The sequence below is a fragment of the Meles meles genome, chromosome 12 (genome assembly GCF_922984935.1).
Source record: "Meles meles chromosome 12, mMelMel3.1 paternal haplotype, whole genome shotgun sequence".
NCBI classification, from domain to species: Eukaryota; Metazoa; Chordata; class Mammalia; order Carnivora; family Mustelidae; genus Meles; species Meles meles.
The window spans coordinates 24,751,148-24,765,461 of record NC_060077.1 but is presented as its reverse complement, the minus strand read 5'-3'; the positions used below and the strand labels follow the sequence as shown (position 1 = coordinate 24,765,461).

The following is a 14,314-nucleotide window of genomic DNA, read 5'->3' as shown; positions in this document are numbered from 1 at the left end:
CAGGGCCATTCTCGTTTGGGCTTCTGTACTTTAAAACTACAATATATTCTACCTTGTTTTCAAGTGTCTTCCTAAGAGTCCCCAGCACACTGCATGTTCCCTGAGGGTCAGGGTATCCTTCTGCCTCTGTGTCTTGCATATAATAAACACTGAATGAATATAGAAATGAATGGAGGAAACAGCTACAAAACAGGCCTTGGAGTAAAAGGCTGAAGAAACCAGGTGTTTCAGTAGTAGAGAGGAATAAGGTATGAGTTACCACAAGAAAACAACAAAACATCTTTACGCTGATATGAGGAAAAGGACAATCACATTGGCTTTGGAGGGGATCAATGAGGTATTTCCTGAATACCATTTTTCAGGAGAGACAGTGCATCAAATGTAAATAATAAGTAATGTCGTAGCTTAGTTTCACTGTCATAAAGGGACTCATCATTCGCTCTAGACAATTCTTTCCCAAAACCGTGAGGGAGTTTTGTTTCCCAGGCCTGCTCCTGAGCTCTTGCCATCTCTCTATCCATGAACGAATCAGCACGAGGAAATTAAGTACAAGTAGATATCATCCTGGGTGGGCTTATCCATCAAGGGAATGGGGGTCCTGAGGCAACCAGGCCCTCTATTTCTGAAAAGTCTCAACAAGAGAAAGGGAAAATCCCCAGCCCAGGATGGCTTCTCCTTTCACCTGCTTTATGAAATCCACCTGCCTGAACAACCTGCCCTCTGGCAGTGGCCTTCTGTTCTGTACCCTCAGTGCTAGTGTCCTGAAACCGTCAGTGGGTGCGTTAGAGCCTTACTCTGACAAGCGGGGATCTCGCAGTACTTCCAGTAGACTCCGTCCTCATGCTCTGCCACATAGCACCAGGGGCTCACATCTCCATCTGGATTTCTGTCGGGGAAAGGACACACAAGTAACATTTCTGTCATGTTAAGTCAACTCACTTTTCAGGTTTACCAAAAAGGAATGCGTCAGCGTCTGTGTTATTTCTAATAATTGGTATGTATTGGTATTGGTAGGTACTGCCTCTTACAAAGGGAAAAATGCGGTGAGGGGGTGTGCCTGGCTGGCTCAGACTGAAGAGCATGTGGCTCTGGATCTCGGGGTCATGAGATGAAGCCCCACATTGGGTGTAGAGATTACTTAAAAAAAAATAAAGAGGAAGAGAAGAATGGTAATGCTACAAGAACAAACTCATGCACTCTGACATACAATTCAGAATTTGGGGGTGGGGGTGTGTGTGGTGAGCAAAGGTTATATAATTTTATAAAGATTCATGATAGTGTAACCAGGGCAACCGACCACAGAACAAATCATGTCAAGCAGCACTGGCACCTTAAGTGTACACACAGTGACGCCCACGGCGGAGTGCACAGGTGCTCTCAATACTGTGGATAAGAATGTGAGTGAGCCCCGGGGCACCTGGATGGCTCAGTCAGTTAAGCATCTGACTTTGGCTCAGGTAGTGATCCCCTGACCTCAGGATCCTGGGATGGAGCCTCGCATCGGAGACTTGGCCAGTTCTGTGCCAAGCCTCTGTGAGGTGGGGAAGCCTCCTTCTCCCTCTTCCTCTACCCCTCCCCCTGCTTGTGTTCTCTCTCTCTCATATAAATAAAAAAAACTTTACATTAAAAAAAAAAAAAGGATGCGCGATGCCTGGGTGGCTCAGTGGGTTAAGCGTCTGCCTTTGGCTCAGGTCATGATCCCAGGGTCCTCGGATCAAGTCCCACAAGGGGCTCATTGCTCAGCAGGGAGCCTGCTTTTCCCTCTGCCTGCTGCTCCCCCTGCTTGTACCTCTCTCCCTCTGACAAATAAATAAAATCTTAAAAAAAAAAAAGAATGCGAACAGACACCCATGATCAGGATGGCAATTTGGCAATTAAAACCAAAACATATGCAAAGCCTCTTTACCAGGCAATTTCTCTTTTCTTTTTTTCTCTTTTCTTTTTTCTCTTTTAGTACTTTAAGTAAATCTCCACTTACAAAGATGTTCATCGTAGCATTTTTATAATACAAACAAGTTAGAAACAACACTTAAGGATTGGTTAAATAAATGTTATGTCCATATAAGGGAATGCTAAGCAGCTAGTAAAAATGAGGTGTAGAGACACATTTATTAATACAAAAAGACATCCACATGTCTTGTTAGCTTTGTTTTTTTTTAAGATTTTATTTATTTATTTGACAGACAGAGATCACAAGTAGGCAGAGAGGCAGGCAGAGAGAGAGGGAGAAGCAGGCTTCCCACCAAGCAGAGAGCCCGATGAGGGGCTTGATCCCAGGACCCTGGGATCATGACCTGAGCTGAAGACAGAGGCTTTAACCCACTGAGCCACCCAGGCGCCCCTTGTTGGGTTTTTTTTTAAAGGTAGTTTGAAAACACGGTGGGTGACACAGTCCCATCATTTGAAAAGAGGCATTCAGGAAAGGATACACATCAAACCCCTGAAAGTATCTCTGGAGAAAGGGACTATCAGTAATTTAAAAAAAAATTTTCTTTTCTGATTCTCTTTATTTTTCTATTTCTTCTATAATGAACACTGATTGTGTAATTTTTAAACAATAAAATAAAATTCACATGCTACAGAGTCCACTGACAAGCTTTCACCAACATCAGGCTAGTTGGTACATGTTTGACAGAAATGGGTCCTATTCCTCCCTCAAAATACTAACTTCTCAGAAAATTATGAGGAAAGCTAAGCCTAAGAGTTTCAGTCAGAACATGCAATCCTGTGATCCTGGTACCAACTTCTGGTGCAGCACTAATATTTTTTAAAGGCTTATTTCACATTTCCAAAATGCCCTTGAAGGTCTTTTCAACTCAAGGGCACCATGACAATAATGGGCCATCCTGCTGTAACAGACCCCAAAGAGCAAGGGTTACCACACACGCACATACACACAGAAAAGCCTTGCCTCCAAGCTCCCTTTCTTTCGACTCAGAACACTGGAAACCCGACACGCCGGTTAGGCCGGAAATGGGCATAAAGACCCTGCAGCGGGAGCTCTGGAGCCACCCCTATCAGGCCCGCGAGGGATAAGCCTATTGTGGGGCCCAGAAGATAAGCCGCCCGAAGCACAAAGGGTCCTTTCATTTTCTGTGCCCAAAGGCAGGTGCCAGTGCCAACTCTGCTCTTCCCTGTCCGTCTGCCTTTGCCTCTAATCCAGATCCGTCGAGCCCAGAGAAGTGCATTCCCATCACTCGCCGTCTCACAGACATCTCCACTGTGATGGGTCTGGCACCCGAGCACAAGACAAACATGGTGTCGGATGTCAGCTGAGAAATCAAAGCAGGAGAACTTGTACAAAGCCCTTCTTTAAACAGAATTTCACTGTCATCTTCCTCCCTCTATTCACTTTCCAGCTTTGATGTAGTATTTGGTGAAGACGTTAGAAAACAACTGTTTATTATCAATGTCAAAACCATTCTGAAAAGCATCCGTATAGCTTAATAAAGAATAAGCAAATTCATCTTGGATTTCGCTGCCACGCTAAAACAGAAGGCCTAGACCCGCTGATGTGATGATAATCAACATTTCGGACTCCCTTTTTTCTGAAGTAAAAACTGGTAGTTCAGGTCTGGTACATTCCATCAAGTCAAAGGAGAGGCTGCCTCTGGCGGGGACTGAGGAGGAAGGCAGTCATGTTGTGTACCGCCCTCCCTCCCCCCACCCCAACCCCCACTGCTCTCCCAGTGGAGAATCATGTGCACTTGTGGGAGTCTGTGTAGGGCTGGGTGCTAATCCATGTATGAGAAAAGACTTTCTTTTTCATATAAATTAAACCTCTTTGGAAATTTAAAATTTACCTTAAAGTCAGACTTAAACCTAGGAGCTCTTCTGAGAAGCCATGCTTGAGAGAAAGCAACAGAATAATGCATAAACTAGTAACCCTCTATCAAGAGGCGTTTTAGAACAAGACTATAAGTAACTATTGTAAAAACAAACAAACAAAAAACTCCAAACACTGGTTTCTCTTCCTAAATATTCTTCCCAACCCAACTCTTTCTGTGAGTAGCAAAAAGAAAGAAAATAAACCAGAAACAGAATGAGTGGGGTTAATTTCTTTAATCATGCAAAAAAATCTTAATGAATATGTAAACCTCTGAAAACAAAATGTAAAAGAATGACTTCATGAGCATGTGTAACTTTAACAATAAAATGCAACAGATAGCAAAATGTGAAGTAACACGAACTGTTACCTCTGGGAACTGGGGCTTGCTGAGGATTTTAGGGGAAAAGATGTCAAAAGATGACCTTATTTAAGCAATATTTATCTGTAGTTTTTGAGATTTTGTAAAAGCTTTTTTTTTATTTTTTTTTTTTATTTTGTAAAAGCTTTTAACATTTTTATAATAACAACTAAAAAATAATGTAATGGTGACTGCAGGGGAATGGCCAGTTGGAACAAGTTAGAGCAGAGGTGAAGGAAAGAACTGCAGGCACAGGGATAACCTGGACGACAGGCCTGGTACTTCAAGACACTCACAAGGGTCCTGCAGTGTTAGGAAAGTTACGTAGGGAGAGCAGAAGGTAAACCGTGTGGTCCATGCAAGGCAGGTGTGAATATGTCGGCTCAGCAGTGTTGACAATGCCACAGCTGAGATTCCAACATCTGGTAGAACCAGGGACACAGCTTGAGACTTGAAGAGTAGCTCGGTGAACAGTTCTCCCTGTCCTGATGGCTCAAGAGGCTGCCTTTGCACCTGTCCTTAATACTAATTAATTCGATACAGTGCTGAACCATGAGTCACATTATCAGGATCTTCAGTATAAACAGCTTAAATGTAGCTATCACCAAAAGTGCTTAGGAACTTTCTTTGCTCTTGTCCCTATAGACCAGCGTCTTAACTTGCTTTGGATCACTAATAACTTTGCGACTCTGATCAAAGTTATGGATCATCTCTGTAGAAAATCTCTAGCTGAAGCGTCTTGGATCTCGGGTGAAGAGCCCCTGTCAGAGTCAGACAGGAGGTAAACACCAAAGAAACACCTTATTCTATGGAGAGGAAGGAAACAGCACAAATCTGATGGTTGCAGCCGCTCCTAGGGCAAGGCTCTCCTGGGCTGGCGGGAGGTGGGATAATGTAGGACAGCTTCCTTTACTCAGAAGCAGAGGGAGGCTTGGGCCACAGGCGGCGCTCTGTTTGACCACCACATTCACAGGAGCTTAAAAAGCTTTGCCATCTGTGTATTGTCCACTGGCGGCAGGGTCAACTAAGAAAGCCCTTCCCAAGAGATGTGTAAGTGATCAGACAGGAAAGCAGAGCTCTGAAAACCTGCATCAAAGCAATCAGAGCTGAAAAAAGAGTGTAGAATGTGTGTGTGTGTGTATGTGCGCGTGCGCAGGCAGGCACACACGCCACACACACACAAGCAAGGTGTGGGAGGAAGATTTTTAAAACAGTAACAAGAAAGGCCTTCTAAGTTGGTCAAAAGGAGACAAAGAAGCTTTCCATAGTTGTGAGCAAGGCTGGAAGAGACTGGAAAAGAAGGCCAAAGATTTTTTTTTTTTTTTTTTTTTAAAGCACTGTGTGGCCCCATCTTACCTGCAGTAGTTATGCTCGCCGAGGCCCCCCTCCCCATTGGGGTATTTCAGAGTGTTGTATGGATGCTGGAAAGTTTCGTTCCAGAACAGGCATGGCTTCCCGCCTTGTAGTGCCGTCCAGTTCTGCGTTCCCCTATAATCTGCACCATTGGCCGTGAAACATTCTAGGAGAAAGAAAAGACAGAGCAAACTAATTTTCTGGCAACATCCATAGTCTCCTCCCTCTCTGGTTGATGTTTTATTTATTTTGTTTGGACCCAGCTGGAAATGGATAGTGTCTTGCTAGATCCTGGACACCATGAAGTTAACATTGCTCGGGCTGAGTAAATCTGAAACGCAGTCCCCTTCAAATGCAAGGCTTGTCTTGGCACTAGCTTGCCTACAGACACTTTTACAGATACTTTCCCCCGAGAGTATACAGATCCCAACTCGGATATAAACAGGGAGCTGAAATGTACTGAAGCCCATGAAGTGAACCAGGAAACCCCCAAATCTGGGAACAGTCGGTAACAGCCATCACAAGGAATTCTGGGTGCTCGGAGGGGGTCACTGGTCTCACCAGTGTCTCTGTGTGGTAACTAGAACCAGGTCACCAGCTGTACGTGAGTTCTCCCCTACAGTCTGAAAGGCTGCACTGACACTTGGATTTAATAAGCCCATCGGATACAGCAACGCTTTGGAATCCCAATCACACAAGTCTGGGAATGACTCACATTCCCTGGTAATGAAGAACAGTCCTCCCCATGCTGTTTGAGATAGAGATGCAATGGAAGAGACAGTCAACAGGAGGGAGCAGGGGCCAAGTTGGCATTTTGTCTCACCTCTTTCCGAAATTCCTCCCTACAAGACACACTGAACGTCGTCTCAGGTCCATTTAATAAAATGACAAAATCCTTGCAGGTGCAGCACTGTGCTTCTAAAATCTGCTTCTCAGACTTTGGGGGGATGGGAACTGAGGCTGATAGGATTTCCCCCCACATATTGCATGCATTAAATTCACAGAGGTTCATGAGAAAGGCACAGTACAAAGAGCAATTTTTAAAAATTAGCTTAGTTGAAACTGACAGATAGAAGTACTTCAAACACTTCTTTAAGATGTATCCCTCGGAACCTGATGATCTGGGGGAGTTACACTGACATTCTCGGCTTGCTTGCTCCCCTGCCCCTGGCACGCACTGACCTCTAACTTCCGGTATGAAGGACTCTCAGCGCTGTCTCCTGTTGCAAGGCATGTGCCTGTTCCAGCCTACGCATGCAAACAACATGAGTGCATCTACATTCTAGGAGCTATGTCTTCTAATATTTAAAATCTACCCATAGACCATCTTGCTTCCTATACCCCCTTCTTCCCACTATCTGGGCTTTTCTTTGCCTGGAAGAGCACAGTTTTATGGACAGCCAAAATAACCTGGAATTTCAGGCTGCACAGAACATCACAGCAACTCATCATGTTTGGTGTGACATCCATATGCCACAGCCAGTACGATTCATCAGATTCTGAAACAACCACTCTGCCCAGAGTGTGCATAAGTACAAAACGTTAAAGGTCATTCAAGGAGGCAGCTCAGCGTAACATAAAATACACTGAACGGAGAGGCTAAGCTCTGGTTTCTTGTCCTGGACCTGCTGTGGGCCAGCTGCGCGACCTTGGACGAGTCACCATCACCCATGGCACCACTAACACATAGTATTTCACCGTATGCCAAGCTCTGCTCTAAATGCTTCACAAATATCAACTCCCCAACAACCTGAAGCGGAGGTCTCAGTATCCCATTTTACAAATGTGGCCTCTGGGTCACTCAACCAACCACCTTTCAGTGCCCCTAGAGGACCTCTTCAGATCATCCTTGCTTTCCCTGTCACCTCCCTCACCACACTTCCCCTTCATCAGCAAGTCCTGTTGACTTTCTTAAAATATATACTCCGAAACTGACCTCTCCCCTCCATCTTGGGTGCCCCCACTTTAGTCCCATTCACATTCAGAGGACAGTTCGGCCTCGTTCAGGATTCACAGCCTCACTTCCATCCTCTTGCAACTCATTCTCTGCACAGTGCTCAAACTTCCCAGGAAAATATGAGTGCCGGGTACAAAACCCAAACCCTTCATCCTTGCCTGCTAAGCCCCAGGCCTTCCCTCTCACCGCACCCTGAGCTCTTCCCCTAGTCACTCGCCCGTGCTCCTGCCACACTGGCCTGCTTCTAATTCCGTAAACACACCATGCTATTTCCTGCCCAAAATGTTCTTCCTCTAATACCTCCCATGCAGACTAAATGTTCACTCCTCAGAAAACCTATCCCTACCATCTCCACTCCAAGTTTTCTACCTTTGGTCTGTTTGCTTCATAGCATTTACTATCACTAGAAATATATATGATCCGCTAGACAGGGAGGGAGAGAGAGAGAGAGAGAGAGAGAGACTCTGTGCGTGCGTGAGTGTGTGTGTGTGTGTGTGTGTGTGTGTGTGTGTGTGTGTACCAAACCCTATCCTGACTCAAGGGTTAGAGTGGGACCTGGAAACCATATTTCTAAAAATCTGCCTTGGTGCTTCTGTTGAGTAATTTGTCTTGGGAACCACTAGACTAGATGATTCTAAGAGCATCAAGCCAACCTTTTGCCGATTGCTAGAATTTTAATTGCTGTTTGCTGATACATCTTTTCCTCCTACCACAAGTGGTTGGGGAGTGGCCCAGGAGCCAGAAATGCTGGCCAACCAATGGAAGGCTTAGCCATAAACAGCAATTTGCAGGACAGTGGGGTCAGTGTTCCCAGAGGCTCAGATGACTTGATTTGTAACACAAAAGAATGTGGTGGCCATCCACACCTGTTAGTTGTGAATGGGGATGAGGAGACATCTGAGAGAGCGAATGGCAAAAGGCAGGCTTCTGTGCTTCAGTCTGTTTCTCCTAGACCCAAATCTTACTCTCATTGCATTAGGGAAACTGAGGCAGCATACCACATTTTATGATTTTTTAAAATGGATTATCATTTATGCATATCAATTATGGACAAAAACAAGAAAAACAAACTTGAACATTCTGGATTAAAGTGATGTGAGCATCTTGATTTCATCAGAAGACTACAGCGGGTAATAAGGACCCCTTCTCCCTTATTGTCTACTGCTAAAAAACTGACGTAAGCTTTGGCTAGATAAACAAGAAATGGCTTAAACCAGTAAGAAATAAAATATCACATGGCCAGCTGTATACTTGGGCATTCAGTGAAAGGGAATGAGCAAAGGTGATAGATCTCATGTCTAGCATATTCTTAATTAACCCATTCGACAAATATTTATTCAGTACATACTATGTGTCTGGCACTGTTCACAGCACTGGGGCTACATTGGTGAACACTCGGCAGTCACGGAGCTTACATAGTAACAGGGGGGCCACGCTCATAACAAACCAATCAAATTCACGTCAGGTAGTGAGGAGTGCTGAAAGGAAAAACGGAGTAAGGGGATGGAGACTGAATGGTGGGGGTTCTATTTTAGGGGGGTGGGCCAGAAAAGGCCTGGAGGGGAGGGGGCATTTGAGCAGAGATATGGTCAAAGGGAGGAAACAAAACCATCTTAAACACGTGGGGAGAGCAGTATTGGCAAGGGGCACAGTGAAGAGGAGACCCCTGCGGGCCCCAGTGTGCTTGGCAGGTCTGGGGAACTAAAAGACAGCTCCTCGAAGCAGGAGTGGGTGAGAAGCGAAGAGGAGGGGGAGGAGAGAGGCAAGGCCAAAGACACACAGGGTCTAGAGCATTATATAAATCAGATTTTGGCTTTTGTTCTGAGTGTGAGGGGAAGCCAGTGGAGGGTTCTGAGCCGAGAAATGACATGATCTGACTTATCTTTTAAAACCACTGTCTAGGGGCGCCTGGGTGGCTCAGTGGTTTAGGCCGCTGCCTTCGGCTCAGGTCATGATCTCAGGGTCCTGGGATCGAGTCCCGCATCGGGCTCTCTGCTTGGCGGGGAGCCTGCTTCCCTCTCACTCTCTCTGCCTGCCTCTCTGCCTACTTGTGATCTCTCTCTGTCAAATAAATAAATAAATAAATCTTAAAAAAAAATAAAAATAAAAAATAAAACCACTGTCTAGGGTGCCTGGGTGGCTCAGTGGGTTAAAGCCTCTGCCTTCAGCTCGGGTCATGATCCCGGGGTCCTGGGCTAGGGAGCCTGCCTCCCCCTCCCTCTCTGTGCCTGCCTCTCTGCCTACTTGTGATTTCTGTCTGTCAAATAAATATAATCTTTAAAAAAAAAAAGCCAAACAAACGAAACAAAAACAAAAACAAAAACAACTGTCTACCTGCTGGGTGGAGAAAGACTTCTGGAGAGGCAGGAACTCATCAGGGACATCAGTCAGGTGATTACAGCAGAAAGATGAGCTAGAAAAGATGCCCTGGACCAGGCTGGCAGCCGAAAGGTGGTGAGAAGTAGCCACATTCTGGATATGCTTTGAAGGCAGAGTCAAAAGTATTTACTGAGAGAAAGAGGAGTTGAGGCCCACCCCAAGGACATGGGCCTGACAGGAGACTCCATTTACTACAATGGGGAGGCCCCAAGAGGGGCAGAGTACGTTGGGTGGAACCAGGCTTTGGCTGTGGATGGGTTAAATCTGAGACACCTTTCAGAACACTGGGTGGAGATACACAGGAAGCAGATGGCTTGATGAGCCTGGAGCTGAGGAAAGGGGCAGAGCGAGGCTGGCTGGAGCTAGAAGTGTGGCAGTAACGGCGCAGATGTGTGGAGAGAACAGGGTTACCGCGGGTGGAGAGAGAAGACATCTGGGCCTGAGTCCCGGGACCCTGCAACATTTCAGGCAAGGAAAGAGGAGGGCCTGGCACTGATGAGTGAGAAAGTGTGCCCTGGGAGGTGGGAGAAAAGCTAAGAAAGTGTGTGCATCTTGGAAGTCAAGGGAGAAGGTGTACTCAGCAGGAAGGAATAATAAACTGTGAACACCGAGGAAACTTCATTTCCTCATTTTCTCTGGCCCGATCCCAATTACCTCATAGAAGTCATCTGTCTGACCCTATCTCTCCATCGGAAAACTCCAAATGTTTTGTTGTGGGGACTTAATGAAAACAGTCCTTGCGTTAAACATAAGCCTGACAGAAATTTAGTAATGCAGCAGAAAATTTCCTCAATGAAGCTGGCATCAAAGCACCGAGAGCACTAATTCCACCCTTCTAAGTTAGTAACTCCTTATCTTTTCCCCCGTCACCAAAATCCTCCAAAGTATGGCATATGACATTTATTTTCAAAATTGGAGATGCTAATTTTATTGAAATTCCTTTGCCGATAAGTGGAATCACATTAGGGTAAATCAAATCCCTGGTTGAGAATCTTGAGGAAATGGTTTTGTGCCAACCAACTATTTTCTGTAGGAAACCGGTACCCCCATGAAGGCCTGGCAGTCATTTCCGTGGTAGTAAGATGTGCAGGTAAAGACTCCGCCTTTGGGTGAAAGCTCGGTACTTTCATCTTAAGAAAAGCTAGCTGGAGCTTTCTCTCATAAAGCTGTGATTGTTCGTTATGCTTAGAATTTCGAAGGGTTGGGTATAAAGAAAAGCCCTGATGCTATATTCTAAACTTCAATATTTATGCCTTCAAATCCAGAGGATCTCACATATTCACATGCTATATGTAAAAGTATTTGAAGATTTCAGTAATTTAGAGGCATGAACTGTAGAGGACCTAGAAATACTTCCAAAAAATATTTCCCACATTATAATTCTCAAAGTCAGTCTACTTCTTGGAGAATCACTTGAAAAATAGGGACCTACTCCCCAGACAAATACCACACACACAACAGTTACAATTTCAGAAGTGCTCATGGAACCCCTTAAGCCCTTCTCTGCAGCCCCAAGATCCATTTAGCCTAAGTGCCCCCTAAATGAGTGATATCTACAGAATACACACACACACACACACACACACAGAAATGTATAGGATTGAATATTTAATCTCAAGGGTTATGAAATAGTTTAAATTGAATACTGTTCTGCCTGAAAAGCTTCTAGCAGCAATGTGGTAGAGCATGGAAAATACAGTTAGGAGCTGGACTCAGGCTTGGCCTGTGGTTTACAAGCAATAGGCACTCAGCTAACCTCTTTGAGCCTATTTTCTCACTTGTAAAATGGGGGTTAGGTTAACTACAGCTCAGAGCAACTGGAAGAATTGGAGGATGTGCAAGTAAAATGCCCTAGCACACAGTAGGTCCCCAATAAACTATTACTATATAATTATAAAGTTTTTTAAATAATCAAATTTATTATAAATTTGAGATTATCATGATCATGTATTTCATTCTGGTCCATAAAAATAGTTATCTATGAAAGGCAATATAACATGAATAGATAGGCATATCATCCTGTTTTAATCATATATATTTTTTATGACTTTATTTATTTGTTGGTCAGAAAAATAGAGAGAATGGCAGGCAGAGGCAGACTCCATGCTGATCAGGGAGTGTGACATGGGACTCTATCCTAGGATCCTGGGATCATGACCTGAGCAGAAGGCAGATGCTTAACCGACTGAGCCACCCAGCCATCCTTATAATTCTTTAAAGTTATCAGGCTGGGGTGCCTGGGTGGCTCAGTGGGTTAAAGTCTCTGCCTTCAGCTCAGGTCATGATCTCAGGGTCCTGGGATCAAGCCCCGCATCGGGCTCTCTGCTCATCAGGGAGCCTGGTCCCTTCCTCTCTCTCTGCCTACTTGTGATCTCTGTCAAATAAATAAGTAAAATCCTTAAAAACAAAAACAATAAAGTTATCAGGCTACAAGGGGCACCTGGGCAGCTCAGTGGGTTAAAGCCTCTGCCTTTGGCTCAGGTCATGATCCCAGGGTCCTGGGATCGAGCCCCGCATCGGGCTCTGTGTTCCGCGGGGAGCCTGCTTTTTCCTCTCTCTCTCTGCCTGCCTCTCTGCCTACTTGTGATGTCTGTCTGTCAAATAAATAAATAAATAAAATCTTTAAAAAAAAAAAAAAAAACTGTGAAAGAACCCATGAGTCAACTCAGAGAATCTGAACACTGATTACTGATTGGATATTTGATAACATTAGGGTTATTGTTAGTTTTGCTAAGTGTGTTGACGGTAATGGTACTGTGACTATGCATTTGAGAAGAGTTCTTAACATTTAGAGAGAGATACTGAAATACTTATAGATGAGATGATTTATCTGAGAGCTGTTACAAAATAATCTAGTTGGGGAGATGAAGCAGCTACAAATGAAATAATATTGGCCTTGGTTGATAATCTTGGAAGCTGGGAGATGGATACACGGGACTTCCTTATGTTCTTCTATTTTTGCATGTATTCTAAATTTCCCATAATAAAATGTGTTAAAGGATAGGAGAAAACATGTTGTTTTATAATTAATTTACCTTAGTTTCTTTTCAAAAACTATAAACAAACTCAATCAGTTGCAAATTCCGTCATCTAAATTCAAGATAGTTAGTCACATATCATGTTCTTGGGCTATGTATTAACAGTTGAAATGATCGTAGAACAAGCTGTACTTTTGCCCAAAGTAGAATTACCATAAAAAGAATCACTCTAGGGGGGCGCGTGGGTGGCTCAGTGGGTTAAGCCGCTGCCTTCGGCTCAGGTCACGATCTCAGGGTCCTGGGATCGAGCCCCACATCAGGCTCTCTGCTCAGCAGGGAGCCTGCTTCCCTCTCTCTCTCTCTGCCTGCCTCTCTGCCTACTTGTGATCTCTCTCTCCCGAATAAATGAATAAAATCTTAAAAAAAAAAAAAAAAGAATCACTCTAAGTTTTTTCTTTAAATTCTCAGTTTTTCAATTAAAAAAATCCTTTAGGTCTTTCTTTTTATTCAAGGAAATAGCATCCTTAAAAACAGTAATGAAAGGGCGCCTGGGTGGCTCAGTGGTTTAAGCCGCTGCCTTCGGCTCAGGTCATGATCTCAGGGTCCTGGGATTGAGTCCCGCATCGGGCTCTCTGCTCGGCAGGGAGCCTGCTTCCCTCTCACTCTCTCTGCCTGCCTCTCTGCCTACTTATGATCTCTCTCTGTCAAATAAATACATAAAATCTTAAAAAAAAAAAACCACAGTAATGAAAGAAAAGGATATGCCTCTCAAAGTTATTTTAACTAAAGAATTTATACTTTTAGAAGGGAGCTTGAGGTCTTCTGTTTCAATCTCAATTTTTTTAATTTGTCCCTATTGATAGATAAAATATTTAATTACTTAAAACACTATCCCAAGAAAACGGAACCCACTGTAAGCATAAGACCAGAGATTTCAGTTCAGAAGACCCGTGAAAACACTTCAGAGAGGATTCCTTATTATTTGTTATATAAAAACAACCCAGAATGCAGTGCTGCTTGGGTCCCGACCACTCTTTTCCCATCTGGGTCTCATCCTGAATATGCTCCACTCCTCCCTAGGCAGGACCCACTGGAAAACACGCCATGGTCGCCTCTGTGGAGGACATGTGTTTCTGCCAGAACAGTCACCATGAACACACAGTAGTGCTTGAGGAATTTAAATCAAATATGCAGTAGTGCTTTAGGATATTAAAAAAACATACAATCATCAAATTGAAGACCGAGAGATAGCTTCCGATAAAGAACCTAGCTCTACAACATATACAGAGAGATGAGGCCAATCTTCAGTGAAAGAATGGACACACTCAGACAGAGGTCACCAGCTCAGAAGAACTCTAGTTTTGTAATTAACCATGGATTTTACTGCCAATGCCACCAGAACATATTCCATCACACTTTGGTGATGGCACCTGTCTTGATTTTTTTTTTAAGAGTTTATT

At 44.2% G+C, this 14,314-nt stretch overlaps 1 protein-coding gene across 2 annotated transcripts in view; it reads right to left on the bottom strand.

The window, feature by feature from the left end:
• Positions 1 to 14,314, bottom strand: part of KREMEN1 (kringle containing transmembrane protein 1) — a 66,851-nt gene that overhangs the window by 43,390 nt on the left and 9,147 nt on the right. For both annotated transcript variants that reach the window (XM_046025633.1, XM_046025634.1), the window contains exons 2-3: positions 5,544 to 5,706; positions 795 to 886 (exon numbers count right to left, since the gene is read on the bottom strand). In XM_046025633.1, coding sequence (XP_045881589.1) covers positions 795 to 886; positions 5,544 to 5,706 — 255 coding nt within the window. The remainder of the gene's footprint in view (positions 1 to 794; positions 887 to 5,543; positions 5,707 to 14,314) is intronic.